The following is a 26,617-nucleotide window of genomic DNA, read 5'->3' as shown; positions in this document are numbered from 1 at the left end:
ATTTTTAAACACTCCTGAACAAACATAAATTATTTAATAATATTTTAAAAATTAATATCAATCTTTTAAAATCCACACTTTCTCACATTTATGTGTCTTTTACATGTAAAATAAATATAAATAAATCTATATAAATAAAAAACAAGTTATTTTAGTTTCAACAAAAATCAAGATTTAAAACCTACTCATATAGGTATAGTATAAAAAGTAAAAGTTGTTTAACTAAAATCCTGTTGTTTTTACTTCTAAAAAAAATTGATTTTTTTTTATTTTTTTAAATTAATATTTTTTTTTATATTTTCATATTTTTTTGATATTCTGATGTTAAAAATAATTTTTAAAAATAAAAAATATATTATTTTAATACATTTCTGAATGAAAAATATTTTGAAAAACAACCGTAACCACCCTCCTAAATATGCTTTAACCAAATAGTTTTTTCTTTGGCAGGAAAAACACAAAAACTATCTTAATACTAAATGGTCTAAGATGCTATCTTTTCTTCCTTTTCTTTTTCTTTTTTTGATAAAGAAGATGATCAAATTTAAATCATGCTATACTCCAATTTCCTTACGAACACTTGGAAGAACTTGCTATAGTAATTCGGATTCCGATACTGAGAATCACTAAAGCTCGCTATTCATTTGAATCGTAAATGAAGTCCAGCTGTGAAGCAGTCAAGGGCCACGCCTTGCTCAACGTAGGAAGGTAATAAGGTATACATACACAAACTCATGCATTAGAAATTCAAAGGAGTCCAAAGCTCCCAAGTTATCACAACCAGAAGTGTAAATGTAGTCCAGACGCAGAGGCGTGGCAGTCACTACCGTACCAACCATTTAAGAATCATTCATGCTTTGGAAGGTGAACATCTAAGCATTTTAATGGCCTGATCAACCGTATCCTTACTAAATCAGTGGTACAGCAACTTTTTCTGCCGCTTAGAAGCCTTAATGCTAAAACTAGCCGTGGGGCCTCCCCAACTGCGTGCCTATATCAACATCATGATGAAATTTGCCCTCAGGAGCCAAAGAACCATGCTCCCCCGCCCATCACGTCTGTGGAGAAACAAAACATAAAAAAACAAAGTCTGCGAGCTTTGAATACAGATGTCTCGAATTCAGGTGTCGTCGACTTGTGAGTGGAAAACAAAGCTTGGGAATGTAGTGGTGATGTCCCTGCTCAAGGAAATAAAGAAACTGAGTCATAACTCGCCACTAGCATGAGGTTCAACATGGGAATATTTGCCTAACCAGTTACATTTTCTAGCCCATCAATGGTTTGGAATGTCCGAAAATTCTTTGGTTGACAAGAAAATCCCATAGCATTAAGTAACATCTAGCGAGAAAGGGAAGTAGGTATGCGTATTCTGAACTCACTTGAGGTATTGAAGGGTCATATTCTTCAGAAGGGATGGATGGCGTAAAACAAGGCTTCTCCACTCTTCTTTGTCAATCTTCCCATCATGTTTTGTATCAGCTTCCTCAAAGGTCTGAAATAAGACTCCAGAATTCAGAATCCGAAAATTTTCCAAATAAACACGTGCAAGCAAACAAAATAATTTTGAAAGCTTTCAAGGACTGATTTATCAGGCAAGAAGGAAAAAAATCAACTAATCTGAGGGAGCACCTTGTCAATTATACTTTCTATAACATCATCTGAAAGGTTCATACCAGATTCAGCAAGAGTAGCCACTACCATTTGCTTCACCTGTACATCAACAAGTTGATAAGGTCTTAACTCACTAATAAAATAAATAAATAAACAACTAAAATTTGTTCAAGAATCAAATAACCTAAAGTTAACCATTAAACAATGAAATTTACCTCCTGTCTTTCAATAAAACCTTGCTGCTTTAGATCGTAAAGTTGGAAAGAAACTGCAATGGCACATAACACATTAACATAAATAGAGCACCAGGTATGAATGCCAGGAAAATTAAGAGTGGTATTTTGAAATTTTTCGTCCTAATTACACACTAAAACATATCAAATCTTTAAGCACAAACAGTATGCCAATTAGTTAATGTATGATGTACGCTCAAAACAATTATGATCATACATGAGGGACAAAAGAAAAGAAAGGTTATGATAAGGAAATACTCAATCTCAGACATACACGCAATCTTATCATCAATAGGGGCGTTTGGATGAAAAACAGAGAGGGCACGGGCAAACTCTTCAAAACCTAGTATCCCATTATGTTTTGTATCAAACAAGTCAAATACCTGCAATCAATAAGCAACACAAGACAGTAGCAAACAAAAGATAATTAACAAATGGGTCAAAATACTCTATCAGACAATTCATAGGATACAATTGAAAGTAGGTTTTGGCAATGACAAGAGAGAAGTACCCTATCAGCAAACAAACTCTCCTTTTTGTTTGTCTTGAACAACGCCAATTGAAACTCCTCCTGTAATAGGAAATTAGAGAAAAATGCATGTAAGCATTTTCAAATAAATTATAAGAAAATAGTATTTACACGAAGAAAATGAAACCTGGCATTGTAAGAGGAAGTATTAGTTCATATTAAGACAGAAACACAGAGCAAGCTTATGCGTAAAATAAAAATTTTGTATCACCAACTTGAAGAATAAACAAACCTTATTGATCAATCCATCATCAATCACGGCGCTGCTGATCTTCTTAAAGAGCTCATATAATGCCTCTATTTCACTTACACTGACTGCATCCAATGTTAGCAAGAACACAACTGTCAATTGAATTATCACAAAGGGTAAAGATATAATGTTCATTATGAAACAAGCTGTAGTATCCTTTTCATTGGAAAATAAAAAAGAGCCATCACAATGAGCAAACATCTTCACAACATAAATGAGACCAATGGCGAAAGGTATTTACTATGTTCATCATAAGATAACCTTTATTGCAAGACTTTCACAATCAAAATAAAAAAGTTTAAGTTTAAGACAAATAGTGCAAAACCACTTAGTAAGACACATTGCATAAAATCTAAGCATTCTCTGTTTACTAAAGATACAAAGAATAAGAAGCGGAGGAAACCCATTAGCAGCATCAAATAAAAAATAAAAAATGTTCACACAAAGATTGGACCAGTGCGTACAGACTGTCTCCCTTGCAAGAAGCTCGGGATCTTCAAGGCCTCTTGATTGTTTGTATAAATCAAGATCAAAACACCGCAGGAGGGAGGTGATGAGTCCCTCTACACACCGCAACATGATAAATTGTACGCATCAAAACACTCCATACCTGTGAAACAGGGAAATGAGTAAGGTACTCTACACCTAACTTTATGTGAAGATAGAAAAAACATCAAGGCAATCAATAACCTTTTCACCATTTCCTGCTTCTGCTAGCCAATCCCACAATTTAAGTTCAGCAAAAAACTTGAGCTCACAAGAGTATACCTGTTTTTAGAAACAAAAACAATATATCCATCCCTTCCTGATTAATAAAGAAGCATTCAATCAAGAAGAGGAAATGTAGAAAATGAAAAAAGGGAAAGACATAGGCCCCCGGTTTGGTAAGAAATGACCGTAACATGGGTCAGTAGGTTATGGAAAAGAGAAAAGAGAAGTAACTAAAATTAGAGAAGGTGGAAAATCTTTTAATCTCTGTGGCACGGGTGCATGGAAGCATATTACATGTATTAAGTTATGAACATCATGTCAACCAATGTGTCATACAATATATAGATTTCTTTTACCTTTTCTCATTTTTTAGAAAAAAAACAGAAAGCCATCCCAGGATTTGTGTTTCTGCAACAGCTGAAAGCAACTGTAGACCCAAGATATAGAGGGGGGGGATTAACAAAAGTAACTGCTGTCCGTACCAGAACTATAGATCCGCCACACAAGCCATATAATAAAAACCAAAGATGGTCAAACTGTCCAACTAAATAAATGCAGCCAATTTTCCAATGGCCCCTAGTGACTCAACAAGTGTCCAAAACAATTACATAATAGAGGAGCCTCTAGCAGCCTTGGCAATTGAAAAATTAGAGCAGCCTTTCTGGTAGAAGTAGAAAGGGGGAGAAGAAAACCATTTGGATGCTCTTCCACAAGGAGGTCCTATGGTGTGGTTGGTGCACCACTGAAAAGAAAAGAGGCAAGTTTAGGTTCTTGGTGCAGATTGATGCTGTGGACAATGAGGAAAGAGCTACTTGTATTGTTTGTGGAGGCTCCTTTGCAAAGGTCCCATGACACCTATGAATAAAACAAATGCAAGGCTTGCTATTACAGAACCTAGATATCGCAACTCAAAACACAGAGTAGCAAGGGGGGTCAAAAAAACTCAAAGCTCGAGTAAACTCAGTTATTAGGTTCATCTGTTTTGATTGAATTTGGGAGCATCCAACTTAAGCCATTCAAAGACCAGCTAGTTATACAATGAACTGTAAGCAGAATGGTTTTAACCTCCATGAAGAAGCATGTAGAATGCTCTCTAGCAGTGCTACAAGCCCGCGAACCTGAGCAGGCATCAACATGTATTGTGCCGGACCAGCATCAGGTACTCACAAAATGCTAGGCCACAAACACTTTCTGATGCCGTATCTCCAACAATCACCACTCTTGGGTATTGTCACTAGTCGCCTGTTATATCCTCACAAAATGAAAGGCAATGTCTAGCACTGTTTTCCCAGTTCTATTGTTGCATTGTTACTTGCTTACATTATCTCAAGATTCAATCACAGAGAAATGATAAAATTTTAAGCTTTACATTGAATTGGATAAATATCCTGTTTATGGTCAATAATTCAATACCGTGAATAACAATATTTAAGCTGTAAAATCTCCTCGTCATTGAAAATAGAATAGTATAATCCAAAAAACCGATTCCTGACACAATCATCAAATTTCTTATTTCACCTTGTATTCATCATTAAATCCAATCTGAACTATAAAACTGTAGCCTTCCATATAGAAGAACATCCAGCAGGAAGACAATGCAGGAAATCTATGAAATGCCAAACATCAGCAACAAAACAATCTGAATAGCCACGTGATCTGCCTTGCCTTATTAGTATGCTACTGTTAAGCACACATATGTCATCCCCCATTAAAGTTGGCATGATTGGCCTCACTAAAAAAAACTAAAAAAAAACTAAATAGAATATAATTCAACCTAAATTAGAATTCCAAAACCAAACCAACACATAGAAATCACCGATCCTGATGTCTCAAAAACAAAAATTACAAATGATGTAACAGCATGATAGATCCAATGAACACTTCAAATATTCAAAAAAGAATCATAATAACATCAAACACCAAACATAAAAGCAGCTCAACGATCTGTTTGGATGCTGAGAAAACGCAGGAAAAATCGGGAAAAAGAAAGATAAGAGAGATGGAGATGGTGGTTTCCAGGATGCCACGATTTGCTAGAGAAACAAACAGATGATAAGAAGAAGAAGGTCTCACCTTACGAAAAGGATGGATAGTACCGTAGAGAGTTTATGACTCGGAAAACCTGTGCGACTGCTCCTTGTACAGATTTTTTCGATTAAAGTTACAGTAAAATTGGAATATTAGAGTCAGAGAGAGGGAGAGAGGGGGAGAGATTTAGAATAAAGGGACAGAGAAATCTGAAATTAGATTCAATTATTAAAATCAGCAAAAAAAAATTTCTTTTGGGTTGTACAATTCAAGTTTAATAGCACCCATGATTGTGATTGAATTTCGTCTTGCTAATCATGACTGAGACCATGACAGCTCCATCCGTGTCGTTATACTTCTATTTATTCTTTTTTTTTTCTTTCGAGAAATTGAAATAACTAGATAGGTGGTAAGCTACCAACTTAATCACACAAAAAAAAAAACTTAACTTGAAATGATTTATTTAGTTTGGTTAATTTAATAATATAATTATAAAAAATAAAAAAATAAAAAACAATAACAATAACAATGACCAATAAAAAAAATAAATGATTGTTAATATTATAAAAAGATATTATCTAAATATTCTTGAAAAATCTCAACAATCTTATTTGATAATAAAACAAAAATTGAATAAGAATAGGATAACCTCGTAAAGAAAATAAAAATAAAAAAACATGAAACTTAATTACTAACAAATCAAACACTAAAAAGCAAACTGGAAATTTTTTTTTTAAAAAAAATAGAAAAACCTAACTCGAGTTAGCATGCTAAATCTGTAATCCAATCTTTAGGCTAGGATAACCATGTTCAAAAGAAACTGGATAAAACATTGGAGGTTTACTCTTAAGCAAACTAAATAATGAAAGGTGAAACTGAAAAAAAATCAATTAAAAAAACATTAGGAAAAAAAACTCGAGTCAACCTGAGTTAACTCGACTAACTCATGATTCAAGATATGAAATCTGGATAACACCATAGAAAAGAAAGTGAAGTGAAAAAAATCAAGGCCTAAATAACATAATGTTGAAGGATGAAAATAAAAATAAATCCAATTTAAAAAAAATGACATAAAAAAGACCAAAGTCAAATTGGACTAACTTTCAAAAGTCGTGACTTAGATCATGAGACTGTGATAACCCTATCAAAAGCAAACACGAAAAAAATCACGAAGCAAAATTCTCAATCATCCAAAAGTCCAAAATTAAAAAACCAAAACAAATAATAATCAAAAGAATGAGGACCAAATCTGATATAAAAATTAAATGAAATGAAATAATGAGGGGTGAAATTGAAAAATAAAATAAATCAAGAAAAGAAAAAAAATAGCAATCAAAAGAAAGAGAACCAAATATTGTATAATAATTAAATGAAATAAAAGAAATAGGGATGAAATTACAAAAATAAAATAAATCAAGAAAATGATTAAAAAATAGTTATCAAAAGAGTTAGGCCCAAATTGGATATAAAAACTAAATAAAATCAAATGTTGATGGTCGAGATTGAAAAACAAAATCAACTTCAAAAAGCATTAAAATCAAAACAAATAGCAATATATAAAACAACAACTAAAGTTGATTCAAATACAAACCGACACAAAACATTTAATTTTTGGAAGGGCATGCTTCAAAAATTGAGACAATAAGAGAGAAAAGAGGGAGGAGAAAAAAAAACTCCACCAGAGCCTAACTACAGTGCCGCCATGTACACGTGTTTAACCACCGTATAAAGAACATTGAGATGCTTTCAACTCCATCATGGATGATAGAGTTTGCCCCTCGCGGACATCTCCTACTTGTTGGCGCGTCCATTGCACGCGCCAGCCGCTTTTGCTTTTTAAATAATATTTTATATTTATTAAAATATCAAATTACCCCTTAGTCGGCTTGGTTATAACTAAAAAAACTACGATGGAAATACAAAAAAGTCCTTGAATACCAAACCAAAAGGTTTTGCTTTTAAGGGTAATTTAGTAATTTTATTATGCTGAGAAAAGTGAAAAGTCAAAAAAGACTTAGACCTAAGTTAAATAATTTTTGCATTTGAGAGTAACCTAGTAATTCTACTGTGCTCCAAAAAGTTAAAAAATCGATTTGCCCCTGATCAATTTGGTAATGATTATCGAATCCTAATAAAAAACTCATATTACCCCTATAATAAGGTTGTTGTTTTTTTAATGGAAAAAAAAGTCATTTCACTATTCCAATCCACGCTAAAACGTGTCTTTGTCCACGATGAAAGACTAAAATTTTTTATTTTTTTCTTAATAAAAATAAAAGAAGAGAGACTATAGTTTATTTTAAAAAAATAGTTTTGATTTTTTGTATAAATGTAAGGTTATGTTTGGTTAGTGTAAATCCATGTCTAAAAGTGATGAAACAATATAATGTACAACATAATAAATCGATAAATTTCAACAGGAGAAAATTTCATTAAAAAAAAATTGTGAATTGGGCAAAAATCCTTAGAGAAAAATATAATGGAACTCGGAGTAAATGAATGTATAAGTTTACACATGAATAATACCGATTGTCGGTGTAAACCTCATGTTTAATTGAGTAATTTTTAACCAAGAATGGTGAAAACTCGTAGAAATTTTTTACTATTATTAGGGATGAGGGTCCCTAATAAATTAGTTTTCTTTAAAAAAAAACATGTTGATGAATTAAGTAATTAAGTAGCACACAAAAGTACAAGTTGCCAGGTAATTTTAAAAAATAAAATAAAATAATATATGGGCAATTAGTAATGGTATTTTCATAAATATGTAAAAAAAAACTTCCCTCATTTCCTCTATATGAAACCGATGCCATTGTTAAAGAGGAATAACATGGTTTCCTCTAATTTTTCTTCAAAGACTGTGATTTATTTTTCTAAAAGAGTGGGCATGGAGATGAGTGATTTTTAGAAGGGAAAAACAAATTCAAGATGGAAATCTAGAGAAAGAACGAGTTTGGGAGTGGAAAAATTAGAGAAAGTAAGCTTGGATTTTGAGAAAAAAAGGAGAAAAATTTGCAAGAACTCACTTGATTGAGTTCAATTATCTAAGGTAGGGAACAAACCCTTAATAAAATTATACTCTTACTTGTGTTTTGATAGAGGGGGAAGAAATCCCTAAATTTTAAATTCTTTAGGTTTATGTGATTTTCACGGGAATGATTGTTTTTAATGAATTGTTGATTTATTTGTATGATAATGGTTAAAACAACAACAAATTAAAGGAAAAAATTTGAATGAAAACTATGGGTTGTTGGCTTAGTTTAGGTTGACCATGTGAGGGGATTGGGAGAGATATAAACTTGTTTTAATTTTATAATATTGGGTGTTTAGAAATTGATATGAAAGCCTAAGATATTGTTATTAGGGTAGAGTTGTGCTTGTGTGTATGAATTACATGTATGGAAATTAAGAAATTTATTCAAATTATATGATAAGTTGTTAAGTTAGATTTGTGTTGTGTTTTGGTATTTTTGGTATGAAAATGGACATGCTTGAAAAATAAATTGAGGAGGTTATGACAAAATTACTAGTTTTGTTAAAATTGACCAAAATATTAGTTTAGAGAATTGTGTGAAATTTGAGAAGTTGATCTTGATTGTTAGTTAAATTGTGTTGTTTAAATATTTTTGCATACTTGGCGGTGATTATAAATGAGGATTAAATTGTATTGGCAATAAAAGAATTAGAAATGAATGAGCAAAATTGAAAAAAAAAACATGAATACTTTGTCCTTAGTGTGGTAGGCGAAAAGACTAGAAAATTAGAAGAAATTAGATTAATTAAACTTGTAATGTGGTGTGCTAGTTGATGGATTGGGAGTTTGAGTAGTTGTTTAAAACATGGAAAATAAAATTCTCATGGGTGATAGGCTATATAACTAAGTTAGAGATTTTTTTTTCAATTTGTTGTTGAATTGTTGAATTGAGTCTTTATTTTGAATTTTATATTGAGACTTATGTTTCAATAATATTATGGAAGTAATGTGTTGATAAAACTATGGAAATATAGAAGACTAGATAAATTGTATGGAAATCATATGATTGAACATAATAATAAAAATGTGGAATGATTGGGCAAATTAGATTGAAATTGATGTTTCAAATGGATATTTGTGTTTGGAATGAGGATGGAATGGTTTTGAGTTCAATTATAATATATGTAGATAGATTGTTTTAGTAATAGGTTTTGTGACTAGATGAGTAAGAGGAAAATTACATAAATTTAATAAAAATGTGTGGAATAAATAATTTAAACAATGTTAAAAAAATATATTTGAAAATGGAATTGAAAGGTTGTAAATCGGTTTGTCTTAAATTTTGCTATATATGGCCGAAAACTATAATTGTGAAGATGGAGAATTTAGAAAATTTGAATTGATGGTGTAGTTTTTGTGATAATTGATGACATGCAAGTTTAATTTATTGAGATTGGGGATGAAATCATGATTATTGTATAATTGAATATTTGCGGCCATGTTTTTGGAAAATATAGGAATGTTGAATCCTAACTTTGATGTAGCTGAGATATTTTTTGCTAAAGATTTAGTTAATTTGTGTTTGAGAATTGATGAATTAAAAAACAATTGAAGACATTCAATCATTCAGATGGTTTTTAAAAAGAGAATTTTAGAAAATCCCAAATAAATGACCTTGATATTTGGTTAATTTATATTGTTTCAATGTTTTGCATGTTTGATTTAAAATATGAATGGGCTAGGGAGATTACTTTTTAGAAATGAGAAATTAAATTATCTAAGTGTGAAAATTTGCATGATTAAATACAATTGGATGTTCTTGGGTCGAGTTATTGTGTGTTTGAACATTGTATTGAAATTATTGAAAAATAGAAATTTCTATGTTAAAACCCTAAGTTGATAAGGAAAATATTAATTGTTCGTTTGTGATATATTAAAGATGAAATTGGAATATGAAAGTGTAAAAGTCTCAAGTGAGGATTTAAATTGATGGAATGAATATTAACCTAGGGAATGTAATATTAATTGAAGGTTGTAACGTGTAATGTGTGGATATTAATTTGAGATTTTTAAGAATTTTCCCGTGCATGTAATGATTGGTGTAATTATGCGTTGGGCTAAATTTATTGTAAAACAAATAATTGAATGTGAATCTGGCTAAGCGAACATTAGTTTTTATTATATGGGAGTTGTAAGAGAAGCGTTTGGAGTGAGACCTAACTTTTCAAGAGCTTGTATAATAGGAGTTCAATGTAAGGGTTGCCCCCTTGTCTTTTAATTATTGAAATTTCTCTCACATTGTTAATATTCAATGAAAGTATTATGTATTGTGTATATGTTGTTCCTCATGAAAATTATGCCTAATAGTAGTATATGAATTGTAATCGACTACAACAATGAAAAAATAGTATGTGAGTTATAATCGATCGCAATGGTAGAAAATCAATATGTTAATTATAATAGACCACGACCATAGAAAATTCATATGTGAAATGTAATTGATCGCAATGGTGAAAATTTCATATGTGAAATGTAATCGACCATAATGTTGAAAATCCATATGTGAATTTAAATTGACTACAATGGTGGACCTTATAATAAATAATATGAAATAAAGTCAGTTATTTGGACGGGGACAATAAAATTTAAATAAGTTTGCCATTTGGACGAGGACTATAAAATAAAATAAAGCCAGCTCTTTGGACGAGGGCTATAAAATTTAAATAAGTTAGTTGTTTTCATTATAAAATGAAATGAAGCCATCATTTGGACGAGAGCTATAAACTGAAACTAAGTCAACCGTTTGGATGTGGGCTATTAATTAAATCAAAATGAGTCGGCCACATGACTCCTATGGATTTAAAAAGGTATTTATCCAATTGTATGAGCAGGGGTTGTGGATCTTAAAATTATTAAGAACATTTATTTTAAATTGATGGGTAATATCAATGTGCCAAAGATGGTATGAAATTGTTTTAAATCGACAAATGACAATTTAGAGTTAAAAATAACATAATATTTGTTTTGAAATGGTTAATGGATGAAATACTCATATTAAAAGAATGAATGGAATAAATAGGCATAGAGCATATTGAGATTGGAAGATTGAAATTAATATTGATGAGCTAAAAATAACATAATAGGCATTGAGACAAACTAACAAAATTAATTGGTGGAAAATAATAAAATAAGTAATGAGATGAATAAACACGAAAAATGAGCCAAGGTAATATCCATGAATGTTAAAGGTGCTAAATGAATTGATGAACCCATAATTAAACTTTATACAATGTTATTGATTTCTTTTTAAATAATTATGTGTTAGCTCTATATGTAGTATCTTTATGATAATTTGCTTATTAGTATTGAATGAGAATATAATATCTTTTTTCTTGATTTTTTTATATAATGTTTTCAAATTTATTGTTCTCTTTCTTATATGCAGTACAGAGAGATAATTAATTTATAATTTTTTGTTTATTTAAAACTTGCTTTCATGATCAAAAGAGTTTTTATTTTAAAAAATAATTAAAAAAAAAACATGTTTTGTTAACAGTTAAAAAATCATGAATAAGAAAATTTGTTTTTTTTTAATTAAAAACATAAGTCTTTTCTTTTCCTTTTATTTTAAATTGATATAGTTTCTTTAAACTTTTGTTTATTATTGTTGGTTTTATTTAATGAAGTATGATGCTATTAAAAAATAAATTGTTGAAAAAAAATTACGAATAAAAAAAGATAATTTAGATGAAAAAATAAATTTATTTCCAAAAATTTTATTTGTTATCTTTCATGCAAATATCTACTTCTATAATCATTTAATTGGTTAAAACATAGATTCCACAAAACAATGTTATTAAACTTGATTAGAGCCATAACCTAGACTATGAATCGAGTAAGTTTATCTGATTTGATTAGGTAAAAAAAACATTGCTTTTTTATTTTTTTATAAAAAATATTAAATTATTTTTTTAAAATATTTTTTCAAAAACATTTTAAACCAAGTTTTTATCAAATCGACATAATATGTGCACTTGTTAAGTCAGCACGATGACACTTGGATCGCTAGCACAAGGTTCACTTGGGTGTGTGTTTGAGATTGTGGTAGCGGTGACGGTTCAAAGTATTTTTCGCTTAGAAATGCATCAAAATAAAGTTTTTTTTATTTCTTAAAAATCATTTTTGATATCATCACATTAAAACCATCTGAAAATATAATTTTTTTTTTCATTTTAAGAATTTTTTTTTTCAAATTTTGAGGTAATGCGATTTGCACCACATTCCCAAACATTCTAGTGATCAAATTGACTGAGGGTGTGTGGTAGCAGTTACTTTTCAAAATGCTTTTCATTCCAAAAACACATCAAAATACTATTTTTTTATTTTTTAAAAATTATTTTTGATAAAATGATCCAAAAACATAATTTTTTTTTCATTTTAAGCAAATTTATTTTTTCAAATTTTGAGATAATACGGTTTGCACCGCATTCCCAAACATTCTACATCAAATTAACTAAGAGTGTGTGGTAGCGGTTATTTTTTAAAATATTTTTCATTCTAAAACACATTAAAATAATATTTTTATTTTTTAAAAATTATTTTTGATATCAATATATCAAAATAATATAAATATATATATAAAAAATATTAATTAAAAAAATATTAATTTTTTTAAATTTTTTTCAGAAACACTTATAATTAAAACACAATGCTAAATAGACCTTCGCCGCAATGGCTCAACAAGCTTACTATATATTTAATAACATTAACAGCACGACAACTATAACTAGTACATGCTAGAATTGTTTATTACCTTTATTTTTTTCCCACAAAATTAAAAATCAACCACGTGAAGAGTTGTAAGGCCTGATATTACAATTTAATTGCATTTTTAAAATTAATTTTTATTTTTAAATTAATGTTATGGAATATTTTAATATACTAATATTAAAAATAAATTAAAAAATATTATTTTAATTAAAAATACTTAAAAAAATAATATTTATTATATTCTTAAACAGGCTGGGTTCTGAATCCATAATGGCCCAGTAAAGTGCTCGGTTGGGTTGGTTCCTGTATTTTCACCCTTTTAGGTTTTTTCTATTTATATATATTTGAAATCAAATCGTAAAGATCAAAACAAAGGAAACGAAAAAACGACGAGAATAGTAAGCGAGGAGAGCAATTTTATCAATCAATCAATCCATAAAATCGGTAGGCTGCAAATTGAATTTCGATGGGGAAGAGAAAAGAGCGCCGCCTTGCTGCTGTGAGTAACGCCGGCCGTCGCATCAAGCTCGATCTCTTCGCGGAACCCTCTGGTAGACACTTCCCACGTTTTGGTTGCTTTATCTGAAATTTGTAACGATTGTATGATTGGTACAGTTTTTCCCTATTTGAACGGGAAATATAAAGACTCCAAACTAATGGAGCTCTTGAAATCTTTTTAGTGAATTTTATAATTATAATTTTGGTATGGGAAAATGGGAAATAAATTAGAACTAAGTTATTTTTTGGTATGCTAATTTATAATTTTTGATAACTTGTTGATGTTCTTGTACTTGTTCTGAATGATACCACGGATAATAATTCTTTGTTCTTTCATGCTCTTTTTATTTATTTGTTTGGAATTAATGGGAGTACACTAGTTGAATCATTTCTATTTTATTAAGTACACGGATTTTTTTCTAACTTTACAACCTTTTTCTAAACCTGGTAGGAGATTTGGGTGGCTCCTCTGTAAATAACGGAGTTGGAGGGGATATAGATCCGTCACAACGTGCTGAATTACCCAATTCACCATCATCTTCAGGTGGGTTCCATCAGTTTTCTTCAAAAGGATTATGTAGAGAGGGCATGAGTTTTGGTGGCATATTATGTTGTTTGCTTCCAAGTATTGTTTTCAGAATTTAGAGTGGCTGTGGTTCTGGGAATATCGATATCACATCAGGTCGGGCCCTGCCACTGTGAATTTTTGAATCACTTCCATTGTGTATCCGCTATTTCACAGCATCAAAGCGTTTTGGAGATTACGTCTGGAATATTTTGCTATCGGTTCGTATGTTTCTGGCTTTTTATTTTTTCTTTATGCCTCCACTGACATTTTGTTTCATGTGTAACAGGTGGCTATCATCAAAATGCTTTCTTGGCATTTTTTGTCACATTCACTAAATCATTCTCTTTATTTATTTTTGTTTGTTTGTGGCCAGTAGCCTGGTTTTGCATGAATATCATTGCCTTTGTTTGTTTAAGTTCTGATAAATTTGTTGTTGCTTATTAGATAATATTTTGGCTTTAAAGTATCTAATATTTGTAGTATCTTCTCGTCAGGTCAACTGCCACAGAACCCGCTTCTGTTACTTGGGCAATATAGTGATGATGATTTAGATGAGGAATCAAGTAAAAGGCCAGACAGTTCTATTGCAGTGAATTCCCCAGCTGACCATAATGACCAGGTAATTTAAGGGTTCTACAACATAGTTGGCCTGAGCGAGGTAGAGTGTAATTGTTTACATTTTTCAAAAGCTGGTTTGAATTTGGTTTTAAGTCACCTAGAATCCTTTTCAGTATTATCTGATTTTACTGTAAAACCTTTAAAATCACCATCCAAACTACAGTTAATAAGGAAGGGATGACTTATCATTGATTGTTCATAATTTTTTCTGTTTAAATTGCACTCAAAATTTGGATTATGGTTGCAGCTCATGCCTATTAGTAAAGTAGAGGTCTTTTATCCAAGCTACAACTGTGTTTCTAAACATTAAGTTTTTTTCTAATTTCCCCTGGACTTCCTCAAGAATAAATTCTGGTTTCATTCTCACATCCAAGCTATTGTGTACTTTAGTCTTGACTATTATGGTCTGTGTTGTTCTGGTTCTTTTTCAACACAGCATGTTCAAGTGATATTATACTACTAAAAGAACTTTGTTTACACTTTCCTTTCCTTACAACACGCCACACAAACATTGAGGAAGTGCGTGCTTGTACCTATATATTAAATATTCATGTTCTCTCAGTTTACCTGCATTGCTCAAAGCACTTAGCCTTTGCAGGAGGCGCCTATTGGTGAAGGAAAAGGTGGAAATTCCAATGCTCTTGAAGATCTCACCACACAGGAGGTTGATCAACAGGACATGAGGAGAGATTCTATGTCAGTTGATGTTTTAGAGGGCCTGGAAGGTGGTGATTCTAGGGAAAGCGATGCTACTGCCTCAGCTGATACATTGAAAGAAAAGGATTCGTTGGAGAAAATCTCTATCACTGGAATTTCTAATGCACAGGCTATTGGAGATGTGAGTTCAGGCTGGAGGATGGTAGTGCATGAAGAGAGTAATCAGTACTATTACTGGAATACTGAAACTGGTGAAACTTCCTGGGAAATACCGGCTGTTTTGGCTCAGCAAAATCAATTGACCTCTGATCAGAACGCATGTGCTGCTGAATATATGGAAACTGCTCACATGGGTGCAAATTTGTCTACTTCAACTTTAGCTGCTGGATTGGATAGTTCTTTACCTGCATTATTAGTAGAGGGTTCAGTAGGTAATGATTTGATTCCTCAAAGCACAGAAGTGTATGGAAATGAGCCACAGATGAATGACTGGGTTGAAGGATACAGAAATGAATATGTGAAAGATAAAAATTGGGATGCTGAAGCTCATCAGGGGGAGACACAGAGTAACTTTGCTGCAATTAATACCTCTTTGGGTGATGTGAGTTCGGTAGTTTCGGAGCACATACACGATGCACTAGCTAATGATCATAGAGGAATAGATCTTTCAACTAGTCTCATGAAACAATGTGAGAGTTTGTTGGAGAGACTAGAGTCATTGAAAGGGTAAGGAGTTTATGATCTGCTTTTTTTCTTCACTGCCTTGTGCATTTGCTTTTGGCTTTTATAAAGCATTGTTTGTTTGCAAAAGATGGACTTGTAAATTCATTGTGTTCAATTTTTCTTGTCTTGCTAATCCTTAACCTATGTCATTTAGGTATGGGAGTCATCTGCAAGGTCAAGACCAGATGCTGAAGTATAATCTAGAAGTAGAGATAAGACTTTCTGATATCAAGTCACTTTCAACTTATGGTTCACCTTTGCTTCCATTTTGGGTCCATTGCGAAAGGCGACTTAAACAATTAGAAGATGTCATTAACAATGAAATTTACCAGCTTGCAGTGTCCGCACAAATGGATGGTGATGTTGAAACTACTGCTGATGATTCTTTTAAAGAAAAGGAAAAATCTCAAGAAAATATGGGTGAAGAATCTGAAGCAGATGCACATGAGAACAGTACAAAATCTGAAGTTTCACCTGTTTCTACTAGCATTGAGAACGATTCACATGATAAAGGTGACTTTGGAAGTATCCATTCTAGCAATATTCTTGCAGGATCTCCTAGCATGCATTTGGAAGGTGGTGCTCCAGTTAGTGAAGAATTGAATGGGACTATTCATCTGAATGCTGAGATCCATCCTGCTGAAGATATTGACATGGATGTAGACATGGAAGTTGAAGAGGGAGAGTTTTGTCCTGCAAGCATCACTACTTTTGGAGATGCTTTGAGTGCTGAAGATGTTGGACTGAATGAGAAAATGGTTCAGTCAAATCCACCTGCAGAGCACCTGTCCTTGTCATCAGGGGATGCATTGACTGTTCCACCTCCTCCAGATGAGGAATGGATTCCCCCGCCACCACCTGATAATGATCAGGTCCCTCCACCCCCTCCTGATAATGAACAAGTTCCTCCACCCCCACCAGATGAACCTCCTGAATGCTCATATCCTCCACTTCCATCTTATCCAGAGACAGGTCAACCTCTCCCTTACGCAGAACAATACAACTTAACCTATCCGGACCTCAATTTCCAATACTATGGACACACAGTTGCTGTCCCAAGTTGTAATTTCTATGGAAATACTGATGGAAGTCAGGCTGCTGTGCCACATGCATCACTTTATTACCTAGCAACTCCTAGCACATATGTTGAAACTGATTCAGTTATGGTCAATTCTGTTCAGCCAGTAGAATATTACAATGTTCAAGATGGATCAGTGCCTGTGCCTGTTGTTAGTGGTGTAGAATCTTCTCAGTCATATATTGAATCTGGTCCTGTGAGTTATGATACCCTTGCTTCTGATCAAATAAAGACAGGCGACTCTGTAGCAGAGCTGAATGTGAAGCTTGGTGGCTCGGCTGTTGGTGTTGAGACTTATTTGGCATCTAAAGGGGTTCCTTCTACTCTGACCACCACTGAAGCTCCTACATTAGCTAGTGTGAAAGAGACTGCTTATGCATCATCAACCAATGCAGTCACTGCTTCTACTGCAGCAGCTGCATCTGCCTTGTTAACAGGTGCCAAGGTTCAAACTAAAGGTATGTGTTTCTTCACCTAAGATTATCTTGTTTTATAATTAGAATGGGTTTTGTCTAGGCTAAAAATAACATACTTTTACTCCCTGAGTTGCATAATAATTGTGTCGCGGAAGGGAGAGAGCTAGAAGAAATGAGACTGCAGGGTGCAAAAACCCACAATTCTGCAAGAGATTGATAGCATCTTGAATGTTTCTTTTATACACAATAAATAATATGTTGTTGAGTAATGTCTTTATTACTTAAATGTTTGTGATTCTGAGTGAATTTTGTTCTCTGAGATGTATATTGGCTCCCCTAGCTGAATTCTGTTACCTTGGTTGTTCCCGGGAAGTCCTACTAACTGGTTTTGTTGCTTTATCTGCTAATTATCTATTTTGAGGACTGAATCATAGCCAAAAAGTTTGGAAGGTGTTGTATTTGCACATTATATATCTGGTAGTTTGTCACACGTGCTCATTTTGCTGCTGCCTTTTTCTTTTAAACAGTTTCACGTAAAAAGCGGACAGTTGCTGTTGCACCCTCTTTGAGGTCTAATAAGAAAGTCTCCAGTTTGGTGGACAAGGTATGTTGGTTTTTGTTTTTTGTTGTTTTTATGACCAGGAGTCGTCATCTTGAATACTACCTTATCTTTCCACAATTAGTTCCAATTTGTTATTTTATGTTGACAGTGGAAAGCAGCCAAAGAGGAGTTGAATGAGAATGAGGAAGAAGAACCTAAAAGTGCTTATGAGATATTTGAGAAGAAGCGGCAAAGGGAAATTGAGGTTGGTAAATAATTGGTTTCCTGGTTCATCAGTCACTATAGTTTTGGCTGTTTCTTGTCCCTGATTTTTCCTTGCTTTTTTTTTTTATTATTATTGCAGGAGTGGCATGCTAAGCAAATTGCCAGTGGAGAGGCCAAGGATAATGCTAACTTTCAGCCTCTGGGTGGTGACTGGTATGTTATTTTGTTGCAAAAGATTTCAAGTATTTAAGAGAATCCTACTCAGGGAATGGTAGAAAAGGGAAAACTATACTGATGCTTTTGTTATGTGTATTAAAGAATAAACTATCTATTCTTCTTATTTCTGTAACCTGAAATCCTTATTTTATTTGTTCTAGATCACTCTACATTTGGTGAAAACAATCTTCATCTAGGGGAATTACACACATCTGTCATGCTGTCTAAAGCCAAAATGCTTAAAACTGTCTAGTTTATTTGCGTACTTGTTGCCTTTTCTTGTTGGTCCATTCATTTCTGGTTTTCCTATCTCTTTTATGGGCACATTGATGCATGCACATATGAAATGTACACATGCTTGGAGCCAAACACATTGTTTCTTTCCTGCTTTTATCTCATTTGAGCATTGTACTAAGCATTTTTGTTCTATTCTATATAGGCGCGAGCGAGTAAAGCGCAGGAGAGCTCAAGCAGCTAAAGCAGCTGCATTGACTCCGTCGGAGGCCCCAACTGATGAAAACAAGCAGCCTGATTTAGAAGAACTCTCAAAGGGCCTTCCATCTGGCTGGCAGGTATCTTTGGAATCATATCTCCACACTTAAGTCTCTTTTGATCATTGTGTATAACCTTAGCTCATTTCATATGCATGCAAAAGCTAGTTTTATACAGAAACTGCTGATAATTTTAGTATCCGGTCACCTTAAAGGCTGAACTCAGCCATTTCATCCAGGGAAAATGTAAGGGCAAGACAGTTTCAAAGGCTCTCAGTTCCCTTTTCTTTTTGTTTGGAAATGTCGCTGGGCAGTGGCTTCTATTGTTCTTCTGGGAAGCAGAGATGTAGGGATAGACTGACCGTACATGCTAGGAACCAAAGATGGGAATTGACCTCTTAATTTGAGAAAGTAATGAGCTCTTTAATTTGATAAAGTAATCTATTATTAAGATTGCGATGTCCAACATATAGGTACGTAGTTTGAACTATTTGATGATGGGTTGTAAGTTGATACTGGTTGTTCAGAAGTCCTTATTTTGTCAAGTGCTAAGTTTGAACTCCAATGCATTCCGCATGAATAAACAACAATAGGAGCTTTTATGTAGTAGAATATTCAAAATATGCATTTTGTTAATCCCCCCTTTTGCCCCCCTTTCCTGTTCAGGTCTATTGGGATGGATCATCAAAACAGGTCTATTATGGTAATGTCATCACCTCGGAGACAACCTGGACCAGGCCACCGAAATGAGTTGCCATTGATTTTGTGAGCTGTCCAGTTTGTAGTGTAGTCATTTTAAGGCAGTGACCTTAGGACTTCTTCTTTCCACACTTGTTCTATAGGAATAGGCAGTTGTCACAGTTGCTTTTACTCCAACGTTTTCTTGAAAATGGAGTAGCAATCGATTGTTCACTTCTCCTGCTAAACATCGCAGTTCAAATTTGGCTTATGCTCCCATGAGAGAGATCGGATCTCAAGCCGAGATAATCACAGGGAAAGTGTAAGAAATTTTGAAAGGTTTCTCTAATTAAAGGTTGAATTTTTAAGCATTTATCAATTTCTATCTGGATTTGCAATTGAGTGTTTGTATTTTTATTTTTGCAATTGAAATGCGGCATGGTGATGTGTTTGTCAAGTGTCCGTCTCTTGCTCCATTAGTCATGGAGAAGTGGATGTTTGACAGACACGTAATCCTCTTTATTTGACAACTTTTGGAAGTTCTTGATCACAAATAACAAAAATAAAATAAAGTTAATGCTCTCAATTTCAAAAAAAAAGAATGAAAGGAAAAGGGGATTTGATGCTGCACGATACCTGTAAACTACAGCCATGACTTGGACATAGAAGTCAAGAGTTATGGCTCGAGACCTAGTTGTCAATTCTAGCTGGAAATCAGAAACTAAATCTTTAATTTAGTCTACATTTACAATTACAAAATATCCTAGACCTTGCTGGATATCAACAAGGCAGTCAACATTTCCAGCTGCACATTATTCTCTCCCTCCTAGAGAATAATTTAATTTAGTCTACATTTAATTTAATTAGTGCTTTGTAATTTATATTTCGTCTTGTATCTATATTGTAATGGCTTTGATAACAGGTCACTTTTTGGAGTTCATGCTAATGTAATAAGCAAGCCTATGAAACGAATTTATTTATGGGAAAGCTGATGAATTACTTCAGCACAATATTGTTCATGCAAGGATGTGGGAGAAACCTACGCAATTACAATTGCCAGATCACGAGGATTGGATCACCACCAGCTGCTGGAATCACCATATTCTCCAAGAGCCCATTTGACATTGTGGTAAAAAAACACGAAGAAATTGTTAACCAAGCTGTACACACATTCCATGAGAAAACATCACGCTTTAGTATTTTCATCAAGAGCTCAGCTACCATCTGGTTGAACAATATACTATCCAAGCTAAGTATTTCTGTGGTTATAGATAGTAAAAAAGGGCCTGAAAGATAATTGATTTCAAATAATAATTATTTTCCTTTTCATCACATCCTATTTTCCCGGGAGTGCTCATTCTCCAGATCTTTTAAATAACCTAGAAAACCAAGAAAGCCCAAAAGGAAGAATCCACCAGAGAAGTTTCCTCCACCACCACCTCCCCCACCTCCCCCACCACCACCACGATGGGGTGGGAATCCAGGTCCGCCATCATCTAGTCGCAGCGTCTTGTTTGTTTCTGAAGTTAAATTACCAGTTGTAAAACACAGAAGTCAGACATTTGTAAATTTACAAAAATTAAATATTGAACAAACGCTGCCAAGATATTTTGATCTCACTAAAACTTATGATGCATAGAAGGAAATAAACAACAGATGATTGATCTAGGATGATACATTTTCTGCATTGGTGCCCTTGCATAGTTTTGAACAATTCAAATAAACTACATGTAAATCAGCAAGTAGATTAGGGCAAGGTGAAATGTGGAAGTGGACAGACACTGACCAAGGGATACCCAAAATATGTAAACCCCAAAGAAATTTCCTATCTACAACTAGCTGATTCTCACTTTTTATGATTTACAGCATAAGGCTAGAACAATGGATCCAGCTAGTAACAAGACTTCCTATTCTGTAGTTTGCAATTGGTAACATATATGATTTACCTCTTTGAGGAGCTTTGGTAACTCCAGGTACCTTATTGGTGAGGGTTTGGGTTTGCCCGGAAGCAGCACATCTTGCATTCTGCAAAAGAGAAAAAGTGAGTTCATGATTCTCAAAAAATGATGCTGCACATATGCGCACGCGCTTGTCTTTCTGTATCTATCAATGGCTTTTCTCGATTAGACAGTTAATGTTGGTTGTTGCAAATTACAATATCTTTCCACCAATTGATTAACTTGAAAACATCAAGAGATATATGACTGTAAAATTCAACAAGCTGTGATGGTTGACAGACTTGACCTCTTCACTAACTCTTGCAAGGAGGTACTTGTAAATTAGTTTCTTCTTGTACAAATTCATGCATCTCAATCAAACTAAAGTAACAAGACACCCATAAACCCCAAAGAGAAATTTACAAAAAGATAATAATCAATTAGTTTATTGCTTCCAGAAGATTCAAAGTGTGGCTTCGATCATCCGTTTATTTTCTTCCTAAGAACAGAAATAAGAGACAAAATAGCTTATATAAAAAAAATGTCATATTTCTTATTGATTGTTGTACCAGCAAACAATTCCTTATAACTGTAAAAAGCAAGTGTCACAACTTCAATTTACAGTGCAAACAAATGGAGGTTGCATGAAGTATAGGTATGTTATCTCACCATTGCAGCAGCATATATAATAGAAGGTGACTGTTTTCTGTTCAAATTTATTCTCCTTTCAATAGGTCGTAATCGTGTAACTGAGCCAGATACTGCAACCTTAAAATGTCCTCCTTTTGCATTAGAAGATTGAGTCTGCATGGAAACCCTGACTGGACCAGAATTTGTTTGTTGATTTTGGCTGTTGTTTAGGCCCCTTGTTTTCACTGTACACAAATATATAATCAATAGCAGTTTTTAAATCAAAACATGGAAATCAATCCGACAACAGAAAACAGAAAAATAAAGAGTGCATGCAGTCGTAACAACTCAGCTAGAGTCTAGGATTCAGTATATATATTCAAAACAGATATCAATCACTGATGCATCTAACTTATAGGTGGTTAACATGCTGATGTAGAATTCAGAAAATACTGGTCCCAAGCCTATATAAATGAATGTGTGTGTATTCATAAGAAAAAAAAAACTATATCTATACACGAAGTGCTAAAGTAGAGGAAACTATACCCGGTGCTGATAGAGGTAAAAAGGTGCTGGCAGTAGTTGCAGTGAACACCACCATTTTAATTGTAACAGAGGAAGTGCCCAGAAAATTTAGCTGTTCGCATTAAACATGATCTCAAAATGAATAAACCATCACCAAAAGCAATATTTAAAAAAAAACCTATGACATCAAAGGCATCCAATGAAGTCAACCACAAACCAATCGTTATCCCAATAGCCAATATAATTTCAAACTGATTCCATAAATTATAACACTCAAGAAAAGGGACCAAGTATCTTCACATGATATTGTTACAGAGCAAATACAAATTGTTGAGGCTAATTGAAACAAGGTTTAAAATAAAACAAAAAAGGAAAAAAAACACTAACCCAATTGATGCCACATGAAAAGCACAACAACTGATATTATATGGAACTCATATTTTAGCTACAAAAATACTACTATGAGAATCACCCAAAAGCTTGTCACCTTCCAAAAGAAGAAAAAGAAAACTTTGTTTTGGATTTCTTGTTAATATTAATCCCTTCTGAATTTCTTGTTAGGGTTCTAATATGAAATCAACATTCAAGAGAATCGAATTTTCTTTTCGTAACTTGTCTCAGATTTTCTTGGCAGCCCAAAAGAACAAAATAAAAGAGAAACAAGAAAAAGAGTTTGTACCTTTGAGAGTATGATCGCATTCGGCGAGGCAGCAAATGAGCAAGGCAGTTGGCCGTCCAGGGAATAAAGAGCGCTCAAGGAAGGCGGTGATGGTGACCCTCGGATGTTGTGAAACAGCGGTGCCACGTCGTTTTATTTATTTTGAAAATCGCTACATAATATCATATTTGTAAAACACGGGCCTGACTGGCCGATTACCGATTTTGGTTTAAAAATAATAATAATAATAAATGAATGAAAAAGCTTGATTAATGGGGTTAAAAACCTGAATTTATCTACTAACCCGGTCATTTCAGATCTTTATCGATAAAAACTCAATATTTAATTTGTTAATATTTGTTTTTTTTTAAATAAAATAAAATTATTTTAAAAAAATTAAAAGTTATTTCAAGTTAACTCAAGTTAACTTGAAAATATCTTTTAATTTTATTATAGGTTATATTTTAAAAGTATTTATTCATGTTAAAATTTATCATAAACAAAGTTTTTTTTAATTATTATTAGCAATCTCAAGAATTAGACGGGTGAATAAGAATGTTTGATTGATTTCTTATTTTTTAATTTAATTTAATTTTGAAATCCTTTGAATATACTAAGTTGATGTGGGTCATTTCTTTCAAATTATCTAAAAAAGATTTAGTCCCTTTTAACAATTTAGTAACCAAATTTATCCTAACCATTAATTTTTTTTTGTTTTTTCATTACCTAATTTTGATCCTTAGTTTTTTTTAAAAAAAATCCTTATGAAAACCCTAAAATTTAGAAAAAAAAAATGTTCTTTTAAAAATTAATTATTTCCCTAAATTTTAGTCATTTTGGAGTTTTCATGGTTTTTATCTTTTTTTCGTTTTACTTGTTTTTTATATATTTTTAGCAAGTATAAAAAAAAGAGAAAAAAGAAAAATCAAGTTAAAAATATATGAGAAAAAAATTCAATGTAAACAAATCACATCAAGAAAAACTAAGAAAATAAAATGATAAAAAAATGAAATAGAAAAAAAATTTAAAGAGAAAATATAAAAAATAAGTTTTAATGTGGAGGTTGGATTTTCCAATTTTATTTTTTCTCATCCAAACTTTCATAAAATAATTCAATCCCACTTAGGATTGATCCAATCATTTAGCCAAACATAAACATCTAAAAATCCATTATGTACACACCTCATATTGGATATTGGATAAGGTTAAGTCAAACAATTTGACTAAAATTAATACCCTATTTTAGGGGTGAGCAAAAAAACCGGAAAACTGATTAAACCGAGAAAACCGGAAAAAAAATAACTGAAAAAACCGAACCGAAAAAAAAACCGATTAAATTTTTGAAAAAACCGGCCGGTTCGGTTTCGGTTTTATAAACAAAAACCGAACCGAACCGAACCGAAACCGACAAAAAACCGGAAAAAAAACCGAGCCAAAACCGGAAAAACCGAGTCAAACCGTTTGAACCGGTTTTTTCCCTAAAAAAACCGAACCGAACCCGGTCGGTTTGACCCGGTTTCGGTTTTTTTTCAAAAAAAATAATTTTGGTTTGGTTACTTTTTTTGATAAAAACCGAACCGAACCGAAAATGATCATCCCTACCCTATTTATAGATAAATGTGAAACTAAATGTGAGCGTGTTTTAAAAACATTAACTCGGAGCATGAATTCGACCAAGAGAAAAAGGTTGATATATGAAATAACCTAAAAAAAAAAGAAACATGAGAATTTAAAAAAGAAAGCGAATAAAAAAATCACATGAAAGACAGACAAAGAAAAAAACAGAGTCTTATCACTAAAGATATAAATGTAGAATGATAAAACTAAAAAAACATCAACTTAAAAAGAAAAGAAAAACCAAGAAAACCCCGGTGAACCATCTAAACTTAGCCTAGTGTTTCAATCTCATAATCCATTAAATCCTAAACCCAGGTTGAATTAAGAAATTTAATTTCCAACCTATTTAATATTGATTAGCCATAGTAAATCCAACAAATATAAAGACCCGAGAAAACCCGAGTCATTTTTAAAATCAGTGAAAAATTCTAGTGAAAGAAAATAAATAAAAATGAATTTTGAAATTTATCTCAAATCAAATAAATAGCAATAAAAATAATGAGAACTAAATTCGAAAGATAAAAACAATTAAAGGGGGATGTAATAGGAAAATAATTATAATCTTATAAATTGTTTAAAAAATCATTTCATATATTGAATGATGAAATGGAGAAAAAAAATATCAATTAAAAAAAATAGTAAAAAAAACCTAATAAAGAATGATAAATAAAAAGACATGAGATAACTAGTTAAATATCAAGAACAACAAAAAATTCCACAGAAAGCAAGTTTAAAAAAATAGAACCCATTCTTCAATTGAATAAATGTTGAAGGATGAAACGAGAAAAAATAGCTTAGACAAAGAAAAATAAAAAACCAAGCAAACATGGTAAAACCTCTAAAATCTGGTCAAATATTTAAAACTCGTAACCTGTAAAGCCCTAGACCCGAGTTCAACAAGATACTTCATTACCAATCAATTTAAAAATTTGCCAAAACAAAAAAAATAGCAATAAAAGAAATAAAGATCAAATTTGAAAGGAAAACAAACCAAAGAATGGTGAGATTGTAAAACAAAATTAATTTAAAAAATAATCTCAAACAAAACAAATAACAATTAAAATAATGAGAACCAAATTTAAAAGATAAAATACTAAAAGGGGGTGATATTGAAAAAACATTCTAATTGAAAGGAAAAAAAAACCAAAGAATGGTGAAATTGTAAAACTAAATCAATTTAAAAAATAATCTCAAACAAAACAAATAACAATCAAAATAATAAGAACCAAATTTCAAAGATAAAATTACTAAAGGGGGGTGACATTGAAAAAACATTCCAATTTTATAAATTACTCAAGATAAAAAAAATACAATAAAAAAAGGGGACCAAATTTGAAGAATTAACATATTAAAGGGTTGTTCTAGAATTTTTAAGAAGCTGACATAAAAACCTAGGAGGGTAGGGAGAAGGAGGAAAAAAAATAGTTGATGGTGC

The 26,617-nt window shown here is 32.4% G+C and overlaps 4 protein-coding genes across 10 annotated transcripts in view; 1 reads left to right on the top strand and 3 right to left on the bottom strand.

The window, feature by feature from the left end:
• LOC7487566 (ADP-ribosylation factor GTPase-activating protein AGD12) overlaps window positions 1-5,439 on the bottom strand; it is a 29,482-nt gene extending 24,043 nt beyond the window's left edge. Inside the window, exon 1 of the mRNA XM_052445821.1 lies at window positions 5,408-5,439. The gene's annotated coding sequence lies outside the window, so the exon portion shown is untranslated. The remainder of the gene's footprint in view (window positions 1-5,407) is intronic.
• LOC7485132 (calcineurin B-like protein 2) lies at window positions 720-5,555 on the bottom strand. Of its 2 annotated transcripts, none has more exons than XM_002298851.4 (10): window positions 5,408-5,555; window positions 3,314-3,391; window positions 3,088-3,233; window positions 2,606-2,688; window positions 2,356-2,415; window positions 2,119-2,227; window positions 1,827-1,879; window positions 1,630-1,710; window positions 1,380-1,492; window positions 720-1,178 (listed from the first exon to the last, which is right to left on the bottom strand). In XM_002298851.4, exons 3-10 carry the CDS (start codon window positions 3,200-3,202, stop codon window positions 1,121-1,123), a joined length of 672 nt encoding a protein of 223 aa, XP_002298887.1. In that variant the 5' UTR covers window positions 3,203-3,233; window positions 3,314-3,391; window positions 5,408-5,555; the 3' UTR covers window positions 720-1,120. The 2 variants fall into 2 exon arrangements, 1 of the variants encoding a protein (XP_002298887.1); XR_008056908.1 differs by having other exon boundaries at window positions 1,142-1,178; window positions 1,674-1,710.
• A 7,904-nt stretch (window positions 5,556-13,459) lies between these two features.
• On the top strand, window positions 13,460-20,186 carry LOC7487563 (uncharacterized). Of its 6 annotated transcripts, none has more exons than XM_024607870.2 (10): window positions 13,460-13,657; window positions 14,056-14,148; window positions 14,667-14,791; window positions 15,389-16,173; window positions 16,325-17,706; window positions 18,192-18,268; window positions 18,375-18,470; window positions 18,570-18,643; window positions 19,086-19,218; window positions 19,353-19,702. In XM_024607870.2, the coding sequence occupies exons 1-10, from the start codon at window positions 13,573-13,575 to the stop codon at window positions 19,485-19,487; spliced, it is 2,985 nt and encodes a 994-aa protein (XP_024463638.2). In that variant the 5' UTR covers window positions 13,460-13,572; the 3' UTR covers window positions 19,488-19,702. The 6 variants fall into 6 exon arrangements, with proteins under 6 accessions (XP_024463638.2, XP_052301762.1, XP_024463647.2 ...); XM_052445802.1 differs by having other exon boundaries at window positions 15,380-16,173; XM_024607879.2 differs by lacking the exon at window positions 19,353-19,702 and adding an exon at window positions 19,804-20,186 and having other exon boundaries at window positions 13,461-13,657.
• A 577-nt stretch (window positions 20,187-20,763) lies between these two features.
• Window positions 20,764-23,752, bottom strand: LOC7487562 (protein YELLOW LEAF 1, choloroplastic). Its single transcript, XM_024607892.2, has 5 exons — window positions 23,587-23,752; window positions 22,929-23,019; window positions 22,422-22,627; window positions 21,762-21,840; window positions 20,764-21,335 (listed from the first exon to the last, which is right to left on the bottom strand). The coding sequence occupies exons 2-5, from the start codon at window positions 22,981-22,983 to the stop codon at window positions 21,145-21,147; spliced, it is 531 nt and encodes a 176-aa protein (XP_024463660.1). The 5' UTR covers window positions 22,984-23,019; window positions 23,587-23,752; the 3' UTR covers window positions 20,764-21,144.
• Between the last annotated feature and the right edge of the window lie 2,865 nt (window positions 23,753-26,617).

This window comes from Populus trichocarpa, chromosome 1 (assembly GCF_000002775.5).
Source record: "Populus trichocarpa isolate Nisqually-1 chromosome 1, P.trichocarpa_v4.1, whole genome shotgun sequence".
In the NCBI taxonomy this organism is placed as follows: Eukaryota; Viridiplantae; Streptophyta; class Magnoliopsida; order Malpighiales; family Salicaceae; genus Populus; species Populus trichocarpa.
Note: the sequence above shows the minus strand (reverse complement) of the source record. Positions and strands in the feature narration are given on the sequence as shown.

Excerpts from the sequence above, each read along its gene's own strand:
- LOC7485132 (XM_002298851.4), bottom strand. The coding sequence starts at position 3,202 with ATGTTGCGGTGTGTAGAGGGACTCATCACCTCCCTCCTGCGGTGTTTT. Across the intron at positions 1,711-1,826 it reads GTTTTATTGAAAGACAGGAG|GTGAAGCAAATGGTAGTGGC; the intron begins GTAAATTTCATT and ends GTTGATGTACAG. Across the intron at positions 1,179-1,379 it reads ATGACCCTTCAATACCTCAA|GGACATCACCACTACATTCC; the intron begins GTGAGTTCAGAA and ends TTCCTTGAGCAG.
- LOC7487563 (XM_052445802.1), top strand. The coding sequence starts at position 13,573 with ATGGGGAAGAGAAAAGAGCGCCGCCTTGCTGCTGTGAGTAACGCCGGC. Across the intron at positions 17,707-18,191 it reads TGCCAAGGTTCAAACTAAAG|TTTCACGTAAAAAGCGGACA; the intron begins GTATGTGTTTCT and ends TCTTTTAAACAG. Across the intron at positions 18,269-18,374 it reads TCTCCAGTTTGGTGGACAAG|TGGAAAGCAGCCAAAGAGGA; the intron begins GTATGTTGGTTT and ends TTATGTTGACAG.
- LOC7487562 (XM_024607892.2), bottom strand. The coding sequence starts at position 22,983 with ATGGTGGTGTTCACTGCAACTACTGCCAGCACCTTTTTACCTCTATCA. Across the intron at positions 22,628-22,928 it reads TTTACCTCTATCAGCACCGG|TGAAAACAAGGGGCCTAAAC; the intron begins GTATAGTTTCCT and ends ATTTGTGTACAG. Across the intron at positions 21,336-21,761 it reads TACCAAAGCTCCTCAAAGAG|AAACAAACAAGACGCTGCGA; the intron begins GTAAATCATATA and ends ATTTAACTTCAG.